Source organism: Moschus berezovskii, chromosome 12 (assembly GCF_049115385.1).
Source record: "Moschus berezovskii isolate FMDL1 chromosome 12, NW_MosBer_1.0, whole genome shotgun sequence".
Classification (NCBI taxonomy): Eukaryota; Metazoa; Chordata; class Mammalia; order Artiodactyla; family Moschidae; genus Moschus; species Moschus berezovskii.
In genome coordinates this window covers 16,150,069-16,178,059 of record NC_142471.1, presented here as the reverse complement: position 1 = coordinate 16,178,059, position 27,991 = coordinate 16,150,069, and the positions used below count along the sequence as shown (strand labels likewise).

General features: G+C 40.6%; 1 protein-coding gene across 12 annotated transcripts in view; it reads left to right on the top strand.

The window, feature by feature from the left end:
- Positions 1-27,991, top strand: part of ANK3 (ankyrin 3) — a 765,692-nt gene that overhangs the window by 564,901 nt on the left and 172,800 nt on the right. For all 12 annotated transcript variants that reach the window (XM_088841902.1, XM_088841899.1, XM_088841900.1 and 9 more), the window contains 6 exons: positions 9,016-9,114; positions 15,420-15,617; positions 17,676-17,774; positions 20,245-20,343; positions 23,785-23,883; positions 27,603-27,800. In XM_088841902.1, coding sequence (XP_088698028.1) covers positions 9,016-9,114; positions 15,420-15,617; positions 17,676-17,774; positions 20,245-20,343; positions 23,785-23,883; positions 27,603-27,800 — 792 coding nt within the window. The remainder of the gene's footprint in view (positions 1-9,015; positions 9,115-15,419; positions 15,618-17,675; positions 17,775-20,244; positions 20,344-23,784; positions 23,884-27,602; positions 27,801-27,991) is intronic.

Sequence of the window (27,991 nt, the reverse complement as noted above, 5' to 3'; positions counted from 1 at the left end):
AGCTTCCGATAGAATCCGCTCCCGTTCTTCAGTGGTGAAGAGCACCTGTAACAGCTACTGACAGTCATCCCAGGTGGGATTATGGGTGAAAAGGATAGAAACAAAAGGCTTTATCCATGCTGGTGGGTTTTCCACCAGATCTTGCCAGATCAGGATATAGGGCATCTGGTCCGGGTGGCCGGAAGGGCCGGGTGTGAGAACCTTCCCCCAACAGCCAGATGGTGGTCAGGCTGAAGGTTCCCTCTCTTGGCCACCCGACATTAAAAGTGGGCCACTCCGAGGAGCAGAGCGTCACCAGCTTATTCCTCTTCACTAGCAGAGACAAGTCTCGCACCCTAGATTTAAAGTCAGAGAAATGATCCATCATGAGGGAGAGCGGGGTAGAGCTTCCTTGACCCATGACCACAGAATAGATTATGGGAGAGAACAGACACAGGAGAGAGACGACAATGCCGGCACACACGACCACACGACAAACGGAGGACAGACAAACGTCGGCCGAAAACACACTACTAGGTCTCTGAGACCTCTGAGGCTTCCTGCAGTTTAAAGTAACCTTACCGAAGGGCGTCCACTGCCCACCAGATTCCGGATCGGGAGAGACCTCCTCTCTCCCGCAGAGCCAGCTGCCTTCCAGCGCGAATGCTGGGCCTCGGCCTTATGCTGGCTATGGCGATCAATTCGCCCCTGAACAGACCTTGCAGAGCCAGCTGCCTTCCAGTGCGAATGCTGGGCCTCAGCCTTAGGCTGGCTATGGCGATCAATTCGCCCCTGAACAGACCTTGCACCGGTGCTGTAATCAGCCCTCCTCTGGGCTGATGAACCCCTTCTGCCGGGAGAGCGTTATTCTCCCCAGTCAGAGGGATCCCGGACGAGCCCCCAAATGTTATGCCCTGAGTCTGGTCCCCCCATACTGGTAGAATAAGACACTCGCAGCAATGCAGAAGCAAGAATGGGGTTTATTTCTAGCTCGAGCTAGGGCTCATGCCTCCTCCAGCACAGTGGAGTGCGGACAAGAGCCCCAAGCCCAGGTCACAGCGGTTTTTATAGTCTTAGATTACATAAGCACCTATTTTTGTTCAAAAGATCAAGCTGGCAGAAGCTCATTGGCCAGTTCATGTGCGCACAGAAGCTCATTGGCCAGTTCATGCGTGCGCGCAGTTTTTCTGGGGGATTTCCCTTTTTCCTCTGATTGGCCTGATTTTTGGTGCCAGCGGGACTTTTCTAGGGAGGAGTTTCTTAATTTTGGCGCTGGCGGGATCTTCTTAGGGAGGAGTTTCTGTGAACTTAGCCTCTACCCTGTCTCCAGGAAATCGAAACTTAGGCCTAAGCAAGGTCTCAGGCCTATCCCGGCTACTCAGATGTTAGGGCTCCTAACAGCACAACTGAGCAACTAACACTTTTTCTTTCCCAGAAATGAAACTGGTTATATTTATCAGATTAAATATGAAGGAAAAATAAATATTGGTATTGAGTTTTGCTTTCCATTATATTTCCAGAAGTGTGATTGCCTGGGTTAAGAATAAATTCTTAAACTATTAAATATTTCATAGTCATAAAATAGTGTCTATTGAAGAGATGTTATCTGACTTCTTATCAGAAACTCTGGAGATCAGAAGACAACGGAACATCTTTAAAGTGCTGACTGAAAAGTATCTGCTAATCTAGAATTTATATCCAGTAAAAGTATATTTTCATAATAAAAGTAAAATAAAGACAGTATCAGATAAGCAAAAGCTGAGGTAACTTGTTACCGTCAAACGCATACTAAAAGAAATATTAAAGGAAGTTCTTAATCTTGACATAAGATAAACGATACTAGAAGGAAATGTGGATCTAAAGTAGAGAAGAGTTAGAAGTAATAATCAGATAAAAACTATTTTTATTTTCTTAAAATTTTAAAAAATTGATTGTTACATAAAATATCGATTTTATAAGCTTTATAATGCATTTAAAAGTTAAATATACATTTATAGCACAAAATGGGAAGCTAATATGAATGAAATTTTAATACTGTAGAATTCTTATACATGAAATTATATAACAACACATAATTACATAAATACTATTACTATATAATATAGTTAATAATATTATTTAGGCTGTGATAATTTAAGGATATTTATTTTAATCTCTAGGAATACCACTTTTAAAAACAGGAAAGAAAAGAAAGAGTTTAGTTAAAAAGCCAGAGGAAGAGATCGTCGATGATATATATAGTGAATCAGTCACTGGAAAACTAAATTATACTCAGTTAACCCAAAAGATGGAGAAGGCAAAGGCACCCCACTCCAGTACTCTTGCCTGAAAAATCCCATGGATGGAGGAGCCTGGTGGGCTGCAGTCCTTCCATGGGGTAGCTAAGAGTCGGACACGACTGAGCGACTTAACTTTCACTTTTCACTTTTATGCATTGGAGAAGAAAATGGCAACCCACTCCAGTGTTCTTGCCTGGAGAATCCCAGGGACGGGGGAGCCTGGTGGGCTTCTGTCTGTGGGGTCGCACAGAGTCGGACACGACTGAAGTGACGCAGCAGCAGCAGCAGCAACCCAAAAGAAGATAAGAAAGAAGAGACAAAAAAAGCTTACATAGAAGACAGTGGAAAAATACACAACAAATATTATAAGGGTGTGTTCTAGCTCAGAAAGAAAGCTCTAGTTTTCTGAGCAGAAAGAACAGCGAGGAAGTCTACCTCATTTTAGTTTGATTTAAACATATAGAATGTATGGCAGGACAGCAAGGAAGGGCACTAGAAAGATGTATTTCTCTCTCCTGTGTATAAATGGCAGAAATGAATTCTTGATGTTAAAAGGAGATTGTTTGCTGCAGTAGAAGAGATCCTGTCCCTCTGATACAGGAACTAAGTTCTGATGTGAGTCTAACTGAGTCTAAGTCCTAACATGAACCAGTGACTTGCATATGACCTTGGGTAAGCACATTAATCCTTGGAGAAGCACTTTCTTATGTATAAATGCAACTTCTGATGCTTTTCTCTTGTGTTGTTGTAAAAATTCAGTAAGATCACAAATATAAAATGCCTGTGACAATAGAACGGTTTCAAAAAATGTTATTTCACTTCCTCTCAGGCCAAATCTACAATTCTCTAACATGCACAAAATGAGGATACAGTTAGAATTTTTAGAGAAAAATACAGGTATGAGAATAGTTTGACTGTTAGGATATAACCAGTGCCTTTTAATTTCTCTCTGGCTATCATTATAACTCTCCTCTCCTGGGTACTACCTGCTTTTACTTTCATTGTTTTTAATCTTCAGTTAAATATCATATCCCATTTTATATCCATGAGAAAGAAGAAAGTGTATATCCAGAGTTTCCTGCTTGATTTCCTTTCCTTTTCTTGGGTGTGTTTTTTGCTTAAAAGGAAGAAAAGAAAGGAACCTAGAGGATACTAATCAAAGTAAATGTGTCTTTTGCTGAAAGTATTTCCCAAGTCACAAATTTGTGTCATTTCAGTATGATCTTTGAGCAAGTTCAACTTGCTAAGGACATTTTCTGGGTTCAGTATTCCTAAGTGTGATGCTTTAATGTCCCACTCTGTGCTTCTCAGAAAAGCTAGACCTGAAAGCAAATCTTTTTGACCTTGGAGTGTGCAAGCTTTTGCTCTTTGTCTAACACTAGAGAGCCTTTTGTCTTGCCAGTGAAGTGCTGTTCCCTACCTCACTAATAAGATCACGGCCACTGAAATGAAATATGAGATCTAGACTTGCCAGTTTGCATTGCTTCAGAATTCTTCCCAAGGGAATACTCGTTCATTATGTTAGTGCTTTAGAAATCAGGGGAATTGGAAAAAAAATCACTAACCCCATGCAATTTCATTTCCCTCCCATAATGTTACTATGGCAACTCCACATCCTTGCTCCTTCTCTCCTGTCCAACTGCATATATTGCCTGTCTTGAGGCAGCCTCCCTTGAGCCCCAAGAATTGCTTTTGTCAAGCATTTTTCAATTGGAGGTCAAAGCTATATCCTGTTGTATATGGTTGAGGGACTGCTTTTTGGTCCAGGACTGTTCAAAGTGACACTGTGCATTAATTGTAAATTTCTAGGTGTTGGGAGTGGATAAGAATCCTTATATTACATTGGAAAAAGCATTGCTCTAATTTTAAGGAAAAGAGTTCCCTGCTATGTAAACCAGTTCACTGATATGTTACAAAACACAAAATCCACAATAGCTTTTATTTTAAAGCTTATAATAGAAAGGGGGGGAACCTTAATTAGAGCAAATATTCTCATATTTCTCTTACTTTCTAATTCTTTTTTTTACTGAAGTATAGAAAATTTACAATGAGTTAATTTCTGTTGTACAGCAGTGATTCAGATATATATACATATACTTTTTCATATTGTTTTCTGTTATGATTTATCACAGGATATTGAATACAGTTCCCTGTGCTATACAGAAGGACCTTGTTGTTTATTCAATCTATATCTAATAGTCTTCATCTGCTTACCCCAAACTCCGTCCTTCTATTCACCTCCCCTCCCCTTGGCAACCACAAATCTGTTCTCCATGTCTGTGAGTCTATCTAGTAGATAAGTTCCTTTGTTTCGTATTTTAGATTCTGCATATAAGTGATATCATATGGTATTTGTCTTTCTCTTTTTGACTTACTTCACTTGTATGATAATTCTTTGGCTTCCCTGATAGCTCAGTTGATCAAGAATCTGCCTGCAATACAGGAGACCCTGGTTCGATTCCTGGGTCAGGAAGATCCGCTGGAGAAGGGATAGGCTACCCACTCCAGTATTCTTGGGCTTCCCTTGTAGCTTAGCTGGTAAAGAATCTGCCTGCAATGCAGGAGACCTGGGTTCAATCCCTGGGTTGGAAAGATCCCCTGGAGAAGGGAATGGCTACCCTCAGTATTCTGGCCTGGACAGTCCATGGAGCCGCAAAGAGTCCATGGAGTTGCAAAGAGATATCATATGGTATTTGTCTTTCTCTTTCTGACTTACTTCACTTGTATGATAATCTCTAATTCTATCCATGTTGCTTCAAATGGCATTATTTCGTTCTTTTTTATGGTCTTACCTTCTTATTCCTAATGCTAAGAAGACTGAGTCATATTCTTCAGTGTAATTCCAATTTACAAGTCACTTATCTATTGAGAATTTTATTTTTTCTGGAACAATAAGGTATTTTAATAGCACTTCTAGGGTATAAAATCAGTCTAGTCTTAAACAGAGAAAATACAAAGGAAAGGAATTTTTGAGCAGCTAACTAGAAAGCATCTTTAAAAGACTAGCCTAAAAGCCCATTCATTCACCCACTCATTCTCATTTACTCAGTCTTTTTTATTAAGCAACTTTCATGAACATGGCACTGAGCTACTTTCTCTGTGAGATTCATGTATCCCTTTTAAGCCATTGACTTAGTTCTCAGAAACAAACTCATTGGAATGATAATGCATGTCCACAAATAACTAAAATACCAAGCAAAATGTTGTAGTTTCCCACAAAGAGGTTCAGATAAAGTATGAGGGGAATCCTGATGGTTGAATGGTTATGTCTACCTTTGAATAAACCTTCAAAGAAAACCTATATTTTAAACAATAAGGTTTGGATCTTGGTGAAAGTGGAAAGGGAAGTTTGGGGTACATGAAATAGTGCACACAAAGCAGAGAAACAAGAACAGGAGAGGCTTTTGCCAGGGACTGCAAAGAGTATAATTGAGGTGGAAGGGAAGGGGATTAGGCAAAAGTTCAGTGTAGCAGCGACTGATTGGAAGACTTTGAATACTAACCTGAGGAATTTAGACTTCACTGAGGACTGAATCAGTTATTAAAGATCATTATGCACACAGAGGTATCATCAGAGCAGTGCTTCAAGAATGTGAATGATGTCCCATCTATTTCAAAGCCCAGGAAATTAGTTCAAAATTTAAATGTTTACTTTTTGTCCTCCAAAAATGGTATTAAGTAATGTCAATCCCAGCTCTCTCTCTCTTTTTTAAACAGAACTGTGAATCGCTACGTGGCTTGTACTCTTCCGTCTCAGTGTGGATCAGCCAGTCGTTTTGGTCTTCGTGACTGTATAAACTATGATGCTAATTAAAGATCTCACATTAACTTTAGACACTAGTTTTCCACTGACCTGTGACTGTCCCAGCAGCCAGGCCGGCACTGTCTGTGCAGTCAGATAGTCGTGACATCTTACACAGCTTCCTGCTGAAAGGGATCTCTCCTGCTGGGCTTCTGGCTATTTGAGGAGCCATGCACCTGTGAAAAGTTACAGAGCAAATTTGCAGAAGATCCAAAAGAGTTAGACATTCGCAATCAATGTTTAAAACACTGCAAGTAAAACTACAGTTGATAGAGCTGTGCTTCAGGTAGCTCTGTTGAGCTAGGAACCAGTGAGGCTTTCCTTGGGGAACTTGCAGACTTTATCATTGAAACAAGGTGGTAAAACAAGCAGTGGCTAGAATGGAAAGCCCTTCACAGCTCTGGCACGACTGAAAAAAAGTCACCTTTTCTGGCTGAGTCCCCAGATTCTATGAGTTTTTAATGCATAAACACCGGAGATCAGAAGTAGCAGCTGCAAAATACAAAGGAAGGTAAAGGAGTGTCCAAAAGTTTCAGCAGAGAAGCTTTGTCTTAATAATTCCTGCCAAGACATGTCTTATGTGTCCTGCAGCCAACACTGACCTCTTGCTGAATTCAGCCTGTGACGCCTTAGATGAGTCATTTAACTTCTTTGAACCTCAGAGTCTTCATTTACAAAATAAAGATTATACCCTTCTGTATAAGGGTAGTTGTAAGGATACAATGATCCAATGTCTTGGATTTGCTTCAAAACAATACAAGAAAAAAGAAAAGGTCATGACAGAGATGAATCAATGGGGATGCCAAGGGGACATTTGTTGATGCTGTCCACCAGGTACCTAGGGACTCATTACACTATTCAGTCTACTTTAGTCTGAAATATGTTTGAAGTTTTTCCATGATTAAAACTTTTTTAACAGGATGAAGTCAGCAAAATTATATCTGTCTGTATAAGGAACAATGTACTTCAAAAGATTAAGGAGTTGAAATAGATTTTCCTCTTAGGTAGCCAAACACTTTATGTTCAGTATGTAGGATTTTGCTTGGGGGAAGATCATTTTCAAAGATATAAATGAATTTTCTTTGAAAATGATAAATGAGTTTTCAAAGATGAATAGTTTTGTGTGACCATACTTAAAAAATGCCTACGTGTTTTCTGTCATTCAGAGTGAAATGAAAGAAATGAGAGAATCAAATATGACCTTTTGGTTCATAAAAGACAACTACATTCAGGAAATGTGAATTTTGTGTGTGTCAGAAGTTAGATGTGATTATTGTATTATTTCTTCTTCAGTTATTTTCAGATTTTACATTACTGGGAAGACATTTGCCTTCATGGTATACTTTTAATGTCTTCTCAGATTTTATTTTATTCTATTTTGTTAGGAAAATGCTGTTTCTGACTTGAAAGACTATTATTATATTGCTTTAGTTTGCTTTAGAAGAGCAAGTATTTTAAATTAGCATAAAAGGTGGAATATTTAAACATGTTCAAAGAATATACAGTCCAACTCATATTTGTGATTCAAATCTCATATTTTAAAGAATTTTAATTGTACTGAGATTTGGCTAGTAGTTTAGAAATACGATTGTACCTTATTGACTGCGTATTAGATAATTAAGCTTACTTACAAGATCTGTTCATGTAGTCTAGAAAGTGACTTGAATCAACTTTTGACGTATTTTAAAATATAGCTATCTTTAGGGTAGGTATTCAGTGTCAACAGCAGGAATCTTCAAGATGGGAAACAAAACCAAGATGTGTGAATACCTCTCCATATGATTTGGAGCCATTTAGATTGTTTAAATGAATAAATTTCCACTTCCTCATTCCCTGTTAATTCTCCTTTCTCACCTTCATTTTTTTTTTAATACAGTAGCCCTTCTCCCCTAGTCCTAAAGAATGGCCCTGACTCTAACTGTGACCCACAAGGCCCCACGGTGCAAAACCTCTGAGGAGAAGGGAAGAGCTCAGATCACTGGTGTCCTGTTAAGAACTACATGCTTCTGGTGCTTAGATAATCAAATTCTTCTATTGCCGCTAACAGAAAAGACCTAATGAAGTCGTCTTATGATGGGTCATTGAAAAAGTCTTTGATGAAAGGTTATTAAGTGATTTTTGGCATGTAATTCAGGAATTTAGAGAATTAGTGGTACTGCCAAAACAAAAGTCCAACTACGTATTAATGCAGACAAGATGTCTCAGCACTAACATTTATAAAGACAAAAATTGGGAAAGTATTGATGCTGAACCCTGTCTCATTCTATCAATAAATTGTGAAAAAACATATGTCATTCAGAGAGGAATTTTTAATAAATTGTTACTCTTGCTTAAAAATCATAAAATTTATAATGTGTTGCTGTTTTGATCCATTGTGCTTGAGTAATTATAATTCCAATCAGGAGATTTATTTTTGACACTTAAAGGCTTGTGTTCTCTGGAAATCTTTAAACTTTTTTAAATTTAGATTTATGTTTTTTTGCACCAGGGAAGTATGATATGGTAATCAATAAAAAACACTCAAACATAAAATTATATTACATGAAGATAAATTATATGGGGGAAATGAAATGGAAATAGATATGCAGGAGCAAAAAGGAGCAATGTAAAATTCCTGTTACAAATTTCTATTTGAGAAGTTTGTAGTATTTTTTTAAATGGTGGATATACAGTTATTTATAGTACTTAGATTCCATTGGATAGTCCAAAGAGTAGCGGAACAGTTATGTTTTTAACTGTCAGCTTTGCAGGAATTACACACTTGACCACTGCTTAAACTTATGAAAACTTCAGTTCTTTAGCTGAAAAAATAGAATTATATTATGAGATACACGAGTAAATATTTGAAGCTTGCTGGTCCACAGCACTTTGGATGCCACGCTGAATCTTGATGAAATACACTCATTCACAGAATTTCCCGTCAAATGTATTTGAAAACATTGCCTTTTTTGCTAGGACGGTCTGACACCGCTGCACTGTGGAGCAAGAAGTGGCCATGAACAGGTGGTGGAGATGCTGCTCGATCGAGCTGCCCCCATTCTCTCCAAAACCAAGGTAATTTCTCCCCAGGTGTTTGAGAATCACACTGCATTTAACTTTGAATCCTTTGACTGGTTATTTCACCCAACCTTCCAATCACATAGAATTTCCTGTAGTTTGAATTTAGCAATTAGCGTGCTCTGTGCACCAAATCTTTAGAGACCCTCAGGGTCAAGTTTGAGTTCATGAGGCCTTCAGATGGAACACACTCTACCACAGAGTCATTTGTGTGTGTCTGTTACCTTTGTTTTTGTTTCAGGAGCACTTACTGTTTGATTTTATTCTATGAAATTTCCATAGCTCAGAAATGGTTGCTTGTTGGGAAAAGAAAGACTGTAAGATTTATGGTCTGAAGTCTGGGTGCTGGCACCTTTTCTCCTGACCTTCAGTTTATTTCTTGAGAGTTCACAGACTATTCTAAATAAACACCAAGGTATTATTTAAGTGATAAAGGCTGGAAACTTTGGAAAGATTGTACCTTGGGCCTTTGGAACACTTGACATACCTGAAAGGAAAACATGATGATTGCCTTAAAAAAAATAATAATGTTTTACTAAATGTCTTTTGAGTTTTTTAAATGGTAAGACCATTTAACAGTATTTGAAAAAGAGAATATTTGTAAATATATTTGGGGACATACAGACTACCTCAGAGTCATTACTATTTTTATAAATCAAACCAGTGACTTTTTGAAGCTATATTAAGCTTTATAAAGAGCCGTAATTTCTAAACATGAACAACAAAACACATATTACTCCTGTTTGTACTCTGATCCGTGTTTACTCAACTTTAGTGCAGATGGACAGGGTCAAGGTTGTCTGAACAATTATATCACTCATCACACAGGGTTTAGATTGGCAAGCGTTGGAGAAATTATCCAACAGAATTAAGCAGCCACCCTTTTTCACTGCATGTGATGACGTCTTGGACTTTTGGGTGCTTCTCATCTAAACCATTCTACTTGTTCCTTTTCCTTTCACATAGTCCATGTCTCTCTTCTCTTAATCCCACTGCTATCTTTGAACTACATCATCTTCCTAAACTGCTGTAATCACTTCCTTACTTGTCCGCCACCTCCCCACCTGCTCCTTTCTAATCCTGTTCCCATTTTGCAGTCAGAGTGGCCATGTAAACATCAACCAAATCATGTCAGCCTCCTGCCTAAAAAGTCTCGAATTAATTCTCATCATTCTCTTTAAAATTAATTTTCATCTTATCAGAGCAATACGGGCACAATTAAAAAGCAAGTCATTGCCTCATCTTTCTTCTCCTGTTGTTCATCTCACTGTGTATTTGGCTTTTTTCCCTAAGAAATCTCGATTATTTTTGATGTTTTTAGTATGCAAGAACAGTTTCTTGTCCTCTGAGAGCTTCTTAAAGCATCCAGTTCTTGTTTTACAGATGCAACATTCTGTTGCCTTTCAGAAAACATTTAAGATGACTTCGCTTTAAATTCTTTCACCCTCATCTGTCCCTAACCCCTCAGATTTCTCTTTATCTCTTTGTTGGCTTTAGCTCTCTCTTTTGTGGTGGGAGTTTCCCACCACAGTCTACCTGACCGTATGTGCCAGGCACTCCCCTTTGAGTGCAAGCTCCATGAGTGCCACAGGCAGGGCTCCCTTCAGGTGGATCAGAGAGGTCCCTGATGTCAGGATTAGTTGCCTTTTCTCTAGGAGGTATGGTTTTTTGAGAGACGAGTTCTCCAACCTTTCTCAGGGTACTTCTAGGTGAATATATTGGGTAAAGAAAAGGAGCTATCATTCTCTGGTCTTTGATGTATACCTTAATCATAACAGTGATAACAATAGTTATATAGTGATAACTACCTACCAGGCTCTAAGTACTTTACATATATTAACCCATTTACTTCTCACAATAACCCTGAGGCATGAGTTTTATTATGCCCTTTTTATTATAGGAAACTGAGACCCAAAGCGATAGAGTAACTTTCTTGAGATGTCTCATTTTGTGTCAGAACAAAGAGTTGAACCCAGGCAGTCTAACCCTAGAGACCATACTGTTTAAATAACTATTCTGTCCTTCCTTATTCTGAGTGCCTGTTCTGAATCAGAGCCTAACCACTGCCCTCTGCTCAGCCCTGGGCCCAGAATCCAGAATCTCCAGAGATGTAATTCCTGGTTTCCTGCAAGGCACAGGGGGGAAGTCATTTGGTTTTGTTGGGTTGGAAGGACCGATAGACTTGACAATTCCATAGGCAGCCAAACCAATCCATTTTTTGGTCCCAAGCCTCATCTTGATCCCCCAAGGTACTACGTTTCCATGTTGTCGCCTGTGGACATTTGGGGGTACAGCCATTCTCTTCATTGTACTCTGCAGTGTGCTGGAGCCACACTGTTGAACCTGTTACGTACATCCCTGCCTAATTCCACACTCAGTAACATCATGTTGATAGCTTGACATCAGTCATAGTGTAGAGGTCTTTACACAGTGTAAACTGGCAAATGCTACCTATTTTCACAAAGCTATCGAGAGACATTTACCAGCATTCTACAGATCATACCCTTCACCAGGCACTTAGGTGTCAGCCTTCTCCTTTCTGCTGGATAAGCTAACACACTGAAAATCTCTTCTCCTATCCTAAGGTTGTAGACATCACACATGTTTTTGTTTTCTTTCCCATTGTGTGACTGTATGGGTGTGCCTGCACACATATGTGTGTGTGCACCATGGATTCTGTCTTTTAATTCTGTTCATGTTTTTCCATGGAGCTTATGAAAGATGGATGAACACACACATCACCTCTGCCATGTTTATCCGGAAGTCCCCATGCCCACTGCACTTAGACGTCCTTACCAGAATCTGACCACCGCTTTGCCTCACCTCTGGTCCTCACCATCTCCAGCCAAGCAGCCTCCTTCCACTTCTGATAATACACCAAGGCTGTTCTCATTTCCTGTTCCCTCAGACTGAGCTTTCCCAGATCTCTGCAGTCTTCACCTATTTCTCAGCTCAGATGTCATCTTCTCAGAGAGACCTTCTTGGTTTCTTTACTTGTTTGCTATCTCTCTCTTCAGTGAAATGAAAACAAGAACTTTGTCTTATATTCAGTGAGATTCCCAAAGCACCTCAGTCAACACCTGTTACCTAGGAGACCGTCACCAAATATTTGTCAATAAATATTAAGTGGATGAATGCATTCTAAACTTTAAGAACCTCTCTCTAAATCTTCAAGACTTCCATCTTTCTGAGCTAAGAAAAACCATCACACTGGACCCAGGTTTTTAGCTTGATGAGGTGCTATATATGCATAATAAGGCCCCTTTCCACAAGGCAGATGGTGTTTTTTTCTGGTGCTTCCCCAGTGACCTGTAAGTTACCCATTCAGAGGTGGCGGTTTTTTGTATCATTAGAGAGTTTCCTTCTTTTTGTGACACCGCCACCCATTTCTAATCTTCACTAAGTCATTTGTTCTCTCAGAGTTTGTTTCTTTGTTTGCTTCGTGTTTTCGTCTGAGGCTGTATCAACACACAAAACAGAGGGATGTTTTGGCAGGAAATAAACAAGTGCATATGCTCGTGGGTGGCAGTATCTCAAATGAGAAGTGTTCCCATTCTTTGTTGCACCTTAGTTTCTACTTTGGTTCAAGACATTGAAGTGGAATTTTTTAGGCAAAAATATCCTGATTGACTGGCCATGTATGGAGGCTTTAAATTTACATCGTTGTTTATGGAGCTCTTTCTGTATATACAAGGCTCTCAGCTGGGAAGTATGGGGAAATTTTAACCCAAGAAACTCTTGCTTTCAAGAAACACAAATAGTTAAAAAACATGATGGGGTGTGTGAGTGACGCCATCAGAGTGGTCAAAGGAAAACTTGCTTTTATACCCCCTTAAACTGTTGTTTTTTGTCATTTATAAATAAATTAGGGGAATTTAACTTGGCCCAGAGGATTCAGAAATCAGTGTATAATTAGTATATCATTATTTTCAAAGTTCAGTGATGATGATTTTTTTTGGAAACTAAATTTACGGTCACTTTTCCCCCCACGTAGGTTAAGCCAGGTTACATTAGTAACTAAAGCCTCTCTTGATAACTGGATTCTCTGGGAATTCTCCCAGGCCGCTGCATGTTGCCCCCATAAAGGAAACATGCCTGAAAAGGCTGATATCTATCTAATACCTTGCTTTTGCCTTCGTTGAGAAACATGTACTGAACGCTAAGTGTCATGCTAAGACTTATTAAAGGTTTTATTTACCTTGTACCCTACTCATGCCATCTCTCAGCAATCTAAACGAACGTTTACTTATTGCATATGATGACCTGTCGTTGAACCCAGTTAATCTAAACTGAATGTTAGTCAGTCAGAGGCTTGCCTTTCCTCGTTGTAAACACATGGGGGCACCAGAATGATGGAAAAGGAAAAAGTTATCCTTTCGACATTGGTGTGAGAAGAGATGTGTTGTATTTAGATCTTTCTTAAAAATTGATCAATAGTCAATAGCAAGTATTAGTAATATAGAATGAGCAAATGAAAATCAATCTAGTGAATTCCAATCTTTCCCTGCCATTATTTTATCCTTTTCAGCCTTAAATAGTTCAATTCAGTTCAATTCAGTTCAGTCGCTCAGTCATGTCTGACTCTTTGCGACACCATGGACTGCAGCACGCCAAGCCTCCCTGTCCATCACCAACTCCCAGAGTTCACTCAAACTCATGTCCATTGAGTCAGTGATGCCATCCAACCATCTCATCCTCTGTTGTCCCCTTCTCCTGCCTTCAATCTTTCCCAGCATCAGGGTCTTTTCAAATGAGTCAGTTCTTCGCATCAGGTGGTCAAAATATTGGAGTTTCAGCTTCAGCATCAGTCCTTCCAATGAATATTCAGGACTGATTTCCTTTAGGATGGACTGGCTGGATCTTCTTGCTATCCAAGGGACTCTCGAGTCTTCTCCAACACCACAGTTCAAAAGCATCAGTTCTTTGGCACTCAGCTTTCTTTGTAGTCCAACTCTCACATCCATACATGACTACTGGAAAAACCACAGCTTTGACTAGACAGACCTTTGTTGGCAAATATCTGCTTTTTAATATGCTGTCTAGGTTGGTCATAATGTTTCTTCCAAGGAGTAAGCATCTTTTAATTTCATGGCTTCAGTCACCATCTGCAGTGATTTTGGAGCCCTCCAAAATAGTCTGTCACTGTTTCCACTGTTTCCCCATCTATTTGCTGTGAAATGATGGGACCAGAGGCCATGATCTTTGTCTTCTGAATGTTGAGCTTTAAGCCAACTTTTTCACTCTCCTCTTTCACTTTCATCAAGAGGCTCTTTAGTTCTTCTTCACTTTCTTCTATAAGGGTGGTGTCATCTGCATATCTGAGGTTATTGATATTTCTCCCAGCAGTCTTGATTCTAGCTTGTGCTTCATCCAGCCCAGCATTTCTCATGAGGTACTCTGCATATAAGTTAAATAAGCAGAATGACAATATACAGCCTTGATGTACTCCTTTTCCTATTTGGAACGTCTGTTGTTCATGTTCAATTCTAACTGTTGCTTCTTGACCTGCATACAGATTTCTCAAGAGGCAGCTCAGTTGGCCTGTTATTCCCCTCTCTTTCAGAATTTTCCAGTTTGTTGTGATCCACACAGTCAGAATTCCATTTCATTGGGGATGCAATTAGTAGTGGCCCTTAGTGCAGTTTACACTGGTTTTATCTTTTCAAGTCTTGGAAAATCTTTTCATTACAAAATTTTCAAACATGTGCAGAAAAAATAGCAAAATAAAGCCTTCAGTGCACATCACTCAGCTTCCTGATTCACAGCATGTGGGCCACGTGCTTGCTGTCCACCTTGTACCCTACTCCCTGGACCTCAACATCCATGCATTGTTTCAGAGTGAACCCTCTCTCCCCAGTAAACACTTCAATGCATCATGTCTAAGAGCTGAGGACTCTTTATCTTCTGAATAACCACAATGCATCCCAACTGATAATCATTTCCTCTATATCATCAAATAGCCAGATTTCAGATTTTCCTGATGGTGTTATCATTTTGTCTACATTTCATTTATAGTTTGATAGCAGGAAGAGATTTCCACTGGCCAAATGTCACACCAGTTTTAAATTCAAGAAAGAAATTATCTTTGAAATTTTATTTTTGATTGATGTAAGACATGGGAGGACTAGTTTGGAAAGGAACTGCAGTTCAAAACAGTTGCCGCAAAACCTGTTAAAAAGAGATGGTATTTCTCTGTGCAAATCTAGGGTTTTCATCTGTTCATGTTTGTACTACATTTTGTGTTGGGCCCATTTGCAAATGAAAGGTAAAACAGTCAACTCCACTTTTCTTCTGTGTTCCAGAATGGATTGTCTCCACTGCACATGGCTACACAAGGGGATCATTTAAACTGCGTCCAGCTTCTCCTCCAGCATAATGTGCCTGTGGATGACGTCACCAATGACTACCTGACCGCCCTGCATGTAGCTGCCCACTGTGGCCATTACAAAGTTGCCAAGGTTCTCTTGGACAAGAAAGCTAATCCCAACGCCAAAGCCCTGGTGAGTGGCTCAGCTCACAAGTCCAGCCTGTGTTGTCTTGCTGACCATGTGGTACCCCTACATGCAAAGGGACTCTGTGAAAAGGGAAGGTCTAGTTTATAAAGTATATACTTCTTGTCAAACTTCAAGTAGCCTTCTTGTAAATTTATAAACCCTTTTATTTCCAACATAAGCAAGGCTGGTGAGGCTGATTTAAATCATTGGCCTCTTTATAGTCACATTTGTGATTCTTTTATGTAAATAAACCCTAAGACTGTACAAGTACAAAAACACTGAGTTGGTCAACTTATTTTCTGGTAGGTAAAGTGATAGCTCTGTGAATGAGAAGTTTTTTCTGAGATCTAAAAATATGAGGCAAAATGATAAAAAAATAATCCTTGAACATAAGAAGTCTAGGAATTTGTGAGTGGAAATCTGCTGCTGCTGTTAAGTCACTTCAGTCGTGTCTGACTCTGTGAGACCCCATAGAAGACAGCCCACCAGGCTTCGCCGTCCCTGGGATTCTCCAGGCAAGAACACTGGAGTGGGTTGCCACTTCCTTCTCTAATGCATGGAAATCTGATGTGATGTTAACAATGTAAGGTAATGAAATATCACCTATCATCTCCTTTTCATTGAGATGCAAATCAAAATTTTGGTCTAGTTTTGTAGTTTTAACTCCTAGAATGATTTGCTATTTTAACCTTGAGCTTTACTATATAGTTTGGTTTTCACAATGATATGGTATTTGTTGTCTTTAGAAAAATAAATGTCCCAATTTAGTAAGCTGTTTAAATTTAGTTCAGAAGAAACTCATGTTTAGGAAAAAAATACGTCACCAAATGCTAGGGAAAACCTACGTGTTTACTAGCAATTTTGTGGTCAGGGCTGTCATCTGATCAACCATTTTAGGAAGGGACTCTGCTCCCTTGTAGCTCATCACCTCTGGCAGTCTGTGGGCTCTGAGATTTGGAGTGGCCAGGAAAGAATGAGCAGGAAGGATCCCTTCAGACCCTGGGCAGCTCCATGGCCTTCGTATAATTCTAAAGGCTTTTCCTGGAGCAGCATTTTAAGAGCTGCTGACTGGCCCAGGATATCAGACATATCTTTGAATTCTGAGAAGGGAGGAAAAGAAATGAGCAACCGTGACTCATTTTTCCATACAAGAAAAGAAGCCTTACAACAGGATGTGGGCTCTGACCCTCATTTTCCTCTGACTCTGAAGATTTCACAACAGAAGGAGGTTATGGAGGTTGTAGCCTGTCATCCTAGGATGGACTGTGGCCTGGTAAGTGGTCTCCAAACCTCCACAGAAGCACCTGCAGCTTTCATGGTGGATTCTGAGAGTCTGCAGTTCTCTGTGGTGATAAATATATGCCCCAGGGTCTCACTTAGCAGGTAGTACAGCTAGGTAGGTAATTTGTAAAAAAGCAAATTCCTTTATTTGATTAAATACTAAACAAAATGTTCTCACTAACGTTGAGTTGGTTAACTTTTTACTCCCTTGGACAAATTTTTGGCCCAGATGTTTTCAGTCTGTGTTTTTGAGGTGAAGGAGGGACATATTTGGAAGAGTAAATTCCAGAGTAAAATAATCTAAAAAGATGAATGAGCATCTTCCCTGGTGGTCCAGTGGTTAAGACTTCACCTTCCAAAGTGAAGGATGCAGGTTCGATCCCTGCTCAGAGAGCTAGGATCCCACATCCTTGCAGCCAAAAAACCAAAGCCTAAAGTAGAAGCAATATTGTAACAAATTCAGTAAAGACTTAAAAAAAAATGGTTCACATAAAAAAATCTCTAAAAAATTTAAAAAGATACATGACCTTTTTGCCTTAACTACTAGGAACCTCTGACCAAAATTTGCTTCCTGTTCATGATTATCAGGGCACGTTGGGTTCCTGGGAGCAGGTAGACTACCTGTGCTTCCAGAAAAGAACCTGTATTCAATTTAACCTCCCATTATTTCTGCTCATTTCCAAATCTTTACAGACATCACTTTTGCAGAGGTATTTTACCGTGCATAGGAAGCGGATTTCAGTGGAATGTAATCACATAGGTCTGTGTCTTTTTCCCTTGCAGAATGGCTTCACCCCTCTTCACATTGCCTGCAAGAAGAATCGAATTAAAGTGATGGAACTCCTTCTCAAACACGGTGCATCCATCCAAGCTGTAACCGAGGTGAGGAGAGGAGGATTTCTGGGGTTCCCCATGTATAGCCTCAGCAGCCAGAGTCCCAGTACCCTTCCTGACGACCAGCTAGTTGTACTGTGTGTGGTTGTTACGGCACTTTCTGAACCCTTCCGGAAGGAGAGTGCAAATACTCAATACAATGCCACAACCAGAAGTATAACCCAAACACATGCATCGTGCTGGCAGGGTGCCATCACTCCAAGCATAATTTACGTGCTTTAATGCACTTTAATGCAGTGCTTCTCAAACCCTACGTAGGGGTGGATTTGCCCCGCCATGAGGCATTTGGCCGTGTCTGGAAAAATTTCTCGTTGGCACAACTGGATGGTACTACTGGCATCTAGTGGCTAGAGGCCAGAGTTGCAACTAAATATTTTGCAGTGCACAGCCCAGCCTCCAACAGCAAAGGATTATCTGGCTCAGAATGTCACATGTGCCATGGCTGGGAAACGCTACATGACATAACCTCTGTGTGGTGATGAAGGATTGCTCTCTGGAAAAACTCAGAATTAATGAAACACAGAGTTGCTGAAGTTAGTAAAAAGGTAGCTCTAGGTTTCTTTCATATAAACTGACACAGAACTCAGAGAAGCCATCTATTGGGATCAGGGCTGAGCCTGCAACAAGGAAAACTGAGTCTGGCATCCACCCTCCAGACCTACCCATCCCCCACCCGCCTGTAGCACTCTGGTCCCGTTGGATTTAGCCATTGGCCTTCCCTAGACTGGACTCCCTTTGTTCACCCCGCATCTCCGCACCCTCCACATATCACCTGCCTCCAGGCTAGGCCTGCGTGTCTTTGAGGACCAGATCTGGGGCCACCTTCTCCAGGATTCCTCCCCTAACCCTTGATCTGGTCCCAGAGTTCCTCCTGGGGACCATCACCACATCTAGGTGTATTTCCATCAGAGCACTTGTCCAGCAGGCTTCCTTATGGCCCAGTTGCACTCCCCACCCCCTGCCACCCCAAAACTGCAGGCCCCACCAGGACAGGCCTGACTCTTAAGGTCTTAATGTACCCACAACACAGTAGATTCCATAGTAGATCATCCAATAAACTTTTGTTGAATGCATCATTAAAGACTCTAGGATTTGAAGCAAATGTCGACACTAAGGTCTAGTCCAATCATTGTTGCTTTGCCTCAGTTTCTTATCCACAAGGGAATTATTTACCTTGATTTCTAACCTTCACCACTTTAAAATACTAAATGATGGAAAATATCAATACTGATTTGCTCTTTTATGAGTCTTCTGGCTCCCTGGTAGGCACCCAGCTATTGTAATTAGAAAATAATAAGTTTATTCTCACTGCATGGCAGCCCTTTTTAAAGATCAAAATGGACTCAAATGAAAGGAGATTTCTGACTGGTGTCTGAGTAAGTGTCCAGAAATGCCAGCCTGTGGCGATAAGTTCCACCGTCAGCTCTGTTGCTCCCTGAGGGCTTGAAAAGGCGGTGCTGACAATGTCCTAATTAGACTTTGCCTGCCGGAGAGAAAAAGCACCAAATTAAAACACAATTCTCCTACCTCTCATTTTCCTCAGTTCCCACTACTTGAAATCTGGCAACTAGAATTCTTCTGTCTTCTGTCTCCCTTTCATTATACAGAATTCCTTATACATCTTTTTTGACATTACTCAAATTTCAGTTGAAAATTGTTGTCTTCTTCTCTCTCAGCTTTTTCTGGCCATATTAAATATTTTTTTCAAGTTATGATGTTCATGGTGTAAGTGAAATTAAATCCTGAAACATTTAAAATGGAATCATTTTATACAAGAAGAACCAGTGTTTTGAGGTGTGTGTGTAAGTAGAACTTTGAAGCACACACACAAAAATGGAGGTCTAATCTAGTGACCATTGTTATATTTGCCTTAATTATATCACTTTATAATACTCAGAAAGTTAAAAGTTTTAATGATTGAGACCTTTAATGCTGATCTGCTCATTTCTTAGAGGGATGGCTTTGTGTTGCCACCTGCTCTTTCATGTATAATACAATCAGTTATTCTGAGTACATGGCAGTCCTTATTAAAGGCCAGAATAGGATCTGGAAAAAAAGACGACTTTTTGCTACTGCGTATGTAATCACACACATGCGCACACACACACACACAGCCATGTGGGTAAGGAAGGCTTAATAAAGGGAAAAACCTTCAAGGCATTTGTCTAAAGTTTTCTCATAGAGCTTTACAAGTTGTGTGAAGTAAGTCCTTAATGGTTATGACATAGGCCTTTCATAATCATGGAACCTGCTTTAGGGAAATGAGGATTGTTGGTACATTTGCCATATAGAATCTAAGACATGGTGGTGATGTCTTGATGTTTTCTGATATGATCAGTAAATTGGTTGTCTTAATATGAAAGGATGGATGGATAAAATTGCAGGCAGACAGATAAGCAGGCAGACAAATCGTTTTGAAAATAAGCCAACAAGCTGACATTTCCCTTTTCTCCCCCAGTCGGGCCTTACCCCAATCCATGTTGCTGCCTTCATGGGGCATGTAAATATTGTGTCACAACTAATGCATCATGGAGCCTCACCAAACACCACTAATGTGGTAAGTATCCTTTGAACAAAGTAGATCCAATTGTGAGTATTTTTGAAACTGGAAAAGATTACTCTCAATCTACTTATTTTTTGTTGTAAGTAAATTAATTACTATTTAACTTGACTACTTAAAAGGACAGAATTTTGAGAATACCTATGGTTTACTTCAGAGGCAAGATCTATTCAGTCACTAACTGGCCACAAATTGCCAAGACTTAGGGGCTGTGTAGATTACTACTGAATATTATACTTCAAAAAATAAAGTTTTCTGGAAAGGGAGAGTTTTCTTTTTCATTAGAAGCATTAAGAAGTGTTCCATGCATTGACAGACCTAGAGATTATCATACTAAGTGAAGTAAGTCAGAAAGAGAAAGACAAATGCCATATGGTTTCATTTATATGTACAATCTAAAATATGACACAAATGAACCCTATCTATGAAGCAGAAACAGACTCACAGACATAAAGAACAGACTTGTGGTTGCCAAGGGGGAGCAGGATTGGGAGGGAAGGCTTGGGAGTCTGGAATTAGCAAATAAAAGCTATTTATATAAAATGGTTAAACAAGGTCATACATATAGTGAAGGGAATTATATATTCAATATCCTGTGATAAATCATAAAGAAAAGAATATGAAAAAGAATATATATATATGTACAAAGAATGCTCAAACTACCGCACAATTGCACTTATCTCACACGCTAGTAAAGTCATGCTCAAAATTCTCCAAGCCAGGCTTCAGCAATATGTGAACCGTGAACTTCCAATTGTTCAAGCAGATTTCAGAAAAGGCAGAGGCACCAGAGATCAAATTGCCAACATCCACTGGATCATGGAGAAAGCAAGAGAGTTCCAGAAAAACTTCTATTTCTGCTTCATTGATTATGCCAAAGCCTTTGACTGTGTGGATCACAATAAACTGTGGAACATTCTGAAAGAGATGGGAATCCCAGACCACCTGACCAGCCTCTTGAGAAACCTGTATGCAGGTCAGGAAGCAACAGTTAGAACTGGACATGGAACAACAGACTGGTTCCAAATAGGAAAAGGAGTCCGTCAAGGCTGTATGTGGTCACCCTGCTTATTTAACTTATATGCAGAGTACATCATGAGGAATGCTGGGCTGGAAGAAGCACAAGCTGGAATCAAGATTGCCAGGAGAAATATCAATCACCTCAGATATGCAGATGACACCACCCTTATGGCAGAAAGTGAAGAGGAACTCAAAAGCCTCTTGATGAAAGTGAAAGAGGAGAGTGAAAAGGTTGGCTTGAAGCTCAACATTCAGAAAACAAAGATCATGGCATCTAGTCCCATCACTTCATGGGAAATAGATGGGGAAACAGTGTCAGACTTTATTTTTTTGGGCTCCAAAATCACTGCAGATACTGATTGCAGCCATGAAATTAAAAGACACTTACTCCTTGGAAGGAAAGTTATGACCAACCTAGATAGCATATTAAAAAGCAGAGACATTACTTTGCCAACAAAGGTCCGTCTAGTCAAGGCTATGGTTTTTCCCGTGGTCATGTATGGATGTGAGAGTTGGACTGTGAAGAAAGCTGATCACCAAAGAATTGATGCTTTTGAATTGTGGTGCTGGCAAAGACTCTTGAGAGTCCCTTGGACTGCAAGGAGATCCAACCAGTCCATTCTAAAGGAGATCAATCCTGGGTGTTCATTGGAAGGATTGATGCTAAAGCTGAAGCTCCAATACTTTGGCCACCTCATGCGACGAGTTGACTCACTGGAAAAGACTCTGATGCTGGGAGGGATTGGGGGTGGGAGGACATGGGGACGACAGAGAATGAGATGGTTGGATGGCGTCACCGACTCAATGGACATGAGTTTGAGTGAACTCTGGGAGTTGGTGATGGACAGGGAGGCCTGGGATGCTGTGATTCATGGGGTCGCAAAGATCAGACACGACTGAGCGACTGAACTGAACTGAACTGATAACTGAGTCAAACTTGGCTGTATAGCAGAAATTAACACAACGGTGTAAATCAGCTATACTTCAGTCAAATTAAAACAGATAAGAAGTATTGCATACTGAGAAAGTAGTTCCAGCACTCTCCTTATTGTGATTTCCGGTAACTTTGAAGTAATTTCTCTTTAGTGTGCTTGATATTGTGTCACAAACCCATGGAACATAGTAAATGTCAAAGGAGTAGCTTATCACTCTCGATCTGCATGTGGCCCTTGACGTTGCTTCATAGGATTTTAAGTTTAACATCCTAATAATATTGGCACCCCAGACACAAGCATAAGGATGTTAGTCAGATTCGTGGGCACTAAAGAAGTAAAAGTAAAACAAACAACATGCTGGCACAGAAAGGGTAGACCTAAGACCCTGTGCCTCTACCCTTGAGGGCAGACGTCCAGTGAGACTCTCTTTTCCAGCAGCTGGGCTCAGCACATCCACAAGATGGAAACAGACCAGATCCCAGCTGAATGCAATCTTCCCTGGTACTTACACCAGGGAGAGAGTGTTTTCCTTTACAAAGAAAACACTGGGTAACATGGTCAGCTCCATCCTCAGAATCTTTCCAGTAATAACAGCAGCAAGTTCCATGTGAACCATATCTCTGCATATCCTTCCACGGAGATGAATATCCTACAAAGCAAAGCAAAATTTATAAAAGTAATTTAAAGGTGGGCATCACTTCTGTGTGGAAGAGTATCTTTGATTTTAATATTTTTAGCATCTTGATCCATGTGTGTTTTCTATGTTGTTTCATTTTTAAAAATGAGATCATCTGAATTAAAGTCTTCTTAGTGAAAAGCAGCAGGGGGGGGGAAGTCCAGTGACAAAGGAAATCACCCCTTGTGATAATGCCCAAAGAATAGGATAATGACCTGTTGAGATAAAGCAGGGAATGCAAACCAAGGGCATGTCGAATCTGGCCTTGGGTCTATTTTATGTTGCTTATGCAGCATTTTTTGTTCTGATTTTTTGCCCAACACTCAAGAAATATACACAGATATCCCAGACTGCTACTATTTTTGAAAAATAGAAAGGTGTGGCATGATACCACTGGCATCCCAAAGATTTACTGCTGCAGTCTGCCCATGCCAGGTAGGGGTGCCTCCCTCGAGGAGGACAGGGCCTGGCCTCCCTCCAAGAGCAATCTCCACCTGCCCTCTTTATTCATCCACTCTCCTGCCTGGTCCTGTTGCATTTGCCTTTGAATCCCCAGTGACGCGGCATTGTAGATTATTGAGCTTCCAGTCCTGCCATGCTCCATGGACTTCACACTGAAGTTTTCCATCACGGGCCAGGCTCCTGAGCAATTCTTGTGCATTTCATTTCCCTTCTTCCCTATTTTCAGTAAGGAAGTGCTTGGGACTACTTTTTATTTAAACAAAAACCTCCATCACAAACTTTGTGTAAAGAAAATATGCCAGTCTTTAGAGCTGTCTTTGACTCACTTTGGCTCCTGTTCCCCAGAGAGGAGAAACAGCCCTGCACATGGCAGCTCGGTCCGGTCAGGCTGAAGTCGTGCGGTATCTGGTGCAAGACGGAGCTCAGGTAGAAGCTAAAGCTAAGGTATGTGCCGTGCGTGCTTTGTTTGCTACCAAGAGAAGAAATGATTTTAATGAAACCTTTAAACATATGCCTGCTCTCTTCCACGATCATTCTTCTGGAGTAATGACCACCATCAATGACAAAAGTCTCTACCCCAGGGATACTGAAAACATCCCTTCGTGGCCCATATCCACTCAATTATTTAACAAAATGAAATAGAACAAGAGCTTTGTGCCAGAAAGAACTCTGTGTCCTTGGCACATTGCTCATCCCTAACAACTTAGAAACCAAGCCTCGAATTGGCCCAGAGTTGTTTGCACTCTGTGAAGAAGGGCTCGTGCACAAAGTTTCTAGCACAGGCATAGTTTGGAAGCACAATTGAGTTATTTTGGTTGACTTAGATGTCAGCTATCATAGGCACAAAAGGGAAAGGGGAGTTTTAACTTTTTCTCCAGGGCTTCCCTCGTGGCTCAGTGGTAAAGAATCCACCTGCCAATGCAGGAGACTCAGGTTTGATCCTTAGGTCAGGAAGATACCCTAGAGGAGGAAATGGCAACCCACACCTGTATTCTTGCCTGGGAAATCCCATGGACACAGGAGCCTGGTGGGCTACAGGCCATGGGGTTGCTAAGAGTTGGACACAATTTAATGATTTAACAGCAGCAGCAACAGCACCATTTTCTCCACAATTTGTGAAACCATAAACTCTGAGACTTGGTCAGAGTTGTTCACGGAACATAGAATATAGAAGAATGTCAGGATTGAGTTTGAATGCGTCATTCTCTGCCTGGCATTTACCTACCAGAAGAAACTTGCTGTCACTGTCTGGCTGTGTAATTGGTCCGATTATCAAATGGCAATTTTGGTCAGGAGTCATAGGTACATAAATAGCTAAGGCATTTAATTTTAGCCCTTCAATATACAAATGTACATTTATTTGTCATTTATGTATATACTTTGCAGTTTCTAGTTTAGGGTTAAATGGAGAGGAAACTGAAGCATTTGTGAAGCAGTCTGAGTATAGAACGTTTCTCGACTTTTAACATTTTCCCCCAGTTTATCCAGTTCTCCTGCATGCATGCAAGCTAAGTCGCTTCAGTCATGTCCAACTCTTCACAACCCTGTGGACTGTAGACTGCTAGGCTCCTCTGACCATGGGATTTTCCAGGCAAGAATACTGGGCTGGAGTGCCCTCTTCTAGGGGATCTCCCCAACCCAGGGATCCAACCGTTGTCTCTTTCATCTCCTGCATTGGCAGGCGTGTTCTTTACCACTAGCACCACCTGGGAAGCCCATTCAGCTCTCCTACCCATATCTAATTTTACCATAATTGGTATTTATCAACTTCTACCAAGGCTCTCCAAGGCTTTTACCTTAGTATTCTTAGGGGAAAATAAAGCCTTTTTTTTCATACTTATATTTTACCTGTTAAGTGTTATTTTTTTAATAATTTTTATATTTATAAAATATATTTTCATATTTTAAAGTATACTTATAAAAATATAAAAATAGTTATATTTTTAACCATATAAATATATAGTTAAAGTAATTAATACAAATATAGTACAAACTGGTAAAATAGTTTAAACATACTAGTGCAGGAACAAAGAAAGCCAGGTCTTTGTAAGCATGCAGTCCGCATGTGGGTACAACGTCGGTGATGTTCCAGACAGCAGAACATAACCTTGAGTGTCCTGTGGTGCCAGTTGGTAGATTTTACAGAGGACCTAGAAACAAAGCTTAGCAAACTTTCTGTAAAGTATCTGATCGTAAATATTTTAGGCTCCTCAGCCTCTGTCACAGTCACCCACCTCTGTTGTTACAGAACAGAAGCAGATAGACAGTACATAATCTAATCTATCAGCAGATGGACAGGACTGTGTTTCAATAAAGCTTTATTTATAAACACAAGTGGCAGCTGGATTTGGCCCCTAGATTTTACTGTTCTGAGCCCTGATCTAAAGGATATTGGTTAATCTGCTAAATCAGTTAAGTAGAATGGTTAAGAGAGGCTGTACTCTACCATTACAGGAAACCTCACATTTCTGAGTGTTGTTACATATGAAGCATGTCATCTAGGAAATGGTTTAACCCACAAACTGAAATTGAGCATAAGATTTTTAGTTATTTCGTTAAAGAAACAGTACGCATCAGCCAGACTGCCTGGGTTTGAATCTTTGTCCATCATTCACTAGCCATGTAACACTGGGCAGGTTACCATTTCTGTGCCCCATTCCCTTCTCTCGTCTCCTCATATACAAAATGGGAATAATGACAGTTTTAACTGATAGAGTTGCTGTGATGATGAGTGAATTAATGCAAGTGGAGTACCTAGTGCAGAGCCCGGGGCATGCACACGCTCAGTTGATGTTTAACAGTGGCCGTGGCAACAGCAGAGTTATATGAGAGTTTTTGTTTTAGCAATGATCTCTTTCTGTTTTTGGTGTTCCTGTTCTTCCTTGTGGCATCTCCACTAATGTCTCTCGCTTCCTACTAGTTACATAGACCCTCTTGACCCTCCTTTCACTTACCTTTGCAAAGCAGTGTCCTGTGCTCCAGCCTCAACTGTCTACTTGCCCTACCTAAAGTATTGGCCTGGACTCATTCACATTCTAGTAGGGGATTTCTCTCCAGAGAGCATCTTTGGGCAAATGAGGGAAAGATGTACCTCCAATGTGAGGATGAGGCCCTCAGGGTGCAGGACTTACGAGTGCCTCGTGTCCTTGGGTGAACTGTAGTAGGGGGCCCTCCATTCCAGGCAGATGCAGCATATGCCAGATGACAACTCGGCAAGCAGAAGAAAAACTGGTTATCAGCCCTCATCAGACCTCTTAGCTTGGAGCTTTCCTCAACCATCCTGTACTGACCCCATCTCCCCACTTTTTTAAAAAATATAAATTTATTTATTCTAATTGGAGGCTAATTACTTTGCAATATTGTATTGGTTTTGCCATACATTGACATGAATCTGCCCCGGGTGTACATGTGTTCCCCATCCTGAACCTCCCTCCCACCTCCCTCCCTATCCCATCCCTCTGGTTCATCCCAGTGCACCAGCCCCGAGCATCCTGTATCATGCATCGAACCTGGACTGGCAATTCATTTCACACATGATAATATACGTGTTTCAATGCCATTCTCCCAAATCATCCCACCCTCGCCCTCTCCCACAGAGCCCAAAAGACTGTTCTATACACCTGTGTCTCTTTTGCTGTCTCGCATACAGCGTTATCGTTACCATCTTTGTAAATTCCATATATATGCGTTAGTATACTGTATTGGTGTTTTTCTCCCCCCTTTTGATTGTGCAAAGGCAGCACCAATAGAATAATTCATTCTCTATGAGTACGTGAAAACTGGTAGAGATTATCCCTCCCAGGTATTTCAGTTTTCCCAGGATACATTCCCTTATGTCCCCTCTCCCACCAAAAAAGAATCATTAGAGGTGAAAAAATTGATAAAGTATAGCAGGGATGAGTGAGTGGGGATAATTTCTTAAAAAAAAATGCCTTTCACAGTTCTCATTCTAATAGGTAACTCAAAGGGTATTTAAGGTGCTTAAATTCACCATCACCACCTTTCTGAAACTTAAAGAAAAAGAGAGATGAGGTTCTTTTTAGTATTGTGTCAAAGAGTTGAATGTAGCCTCTCATACCAAGCGGTGAAGTTTGCTGTATTTTTCATGATGGCACCATTGTTTTCTCAGTTCATCAGGCCTGCATTCTTACCTTGCCCTTTAGGATGACCAAACCCCACTCCACATTTCTGCCCGACTGGGGAAAGCGGATATAGTACAGCAGTTGTTGCAGCAAGGAGCATCTCCAAATGCAGCGACAACTTCGGGGTACACCCCGCTGCACCTTGCAGCGCGAGAGGGACATGAGGATGTGGCAGCTTTCCTTTTGGATCATGGCGCATCGTTATCTATAACAACGAAGGTATGCAAGGCAGTCTGAGAATCCTGCTGTCTCCCCCAGATAGCTTCTCTTTACAGTTTCCTGCACAGTAATAGGTAGAAAAGCTGTACAACAGCATGTATGCTTGGATCCTGGGATTAACATGACCAGCAAAGCCCTGGCGTGGGGCGGGGTAGCTTGTTGTGTGTGTATATACCTTACATTTTCTTATC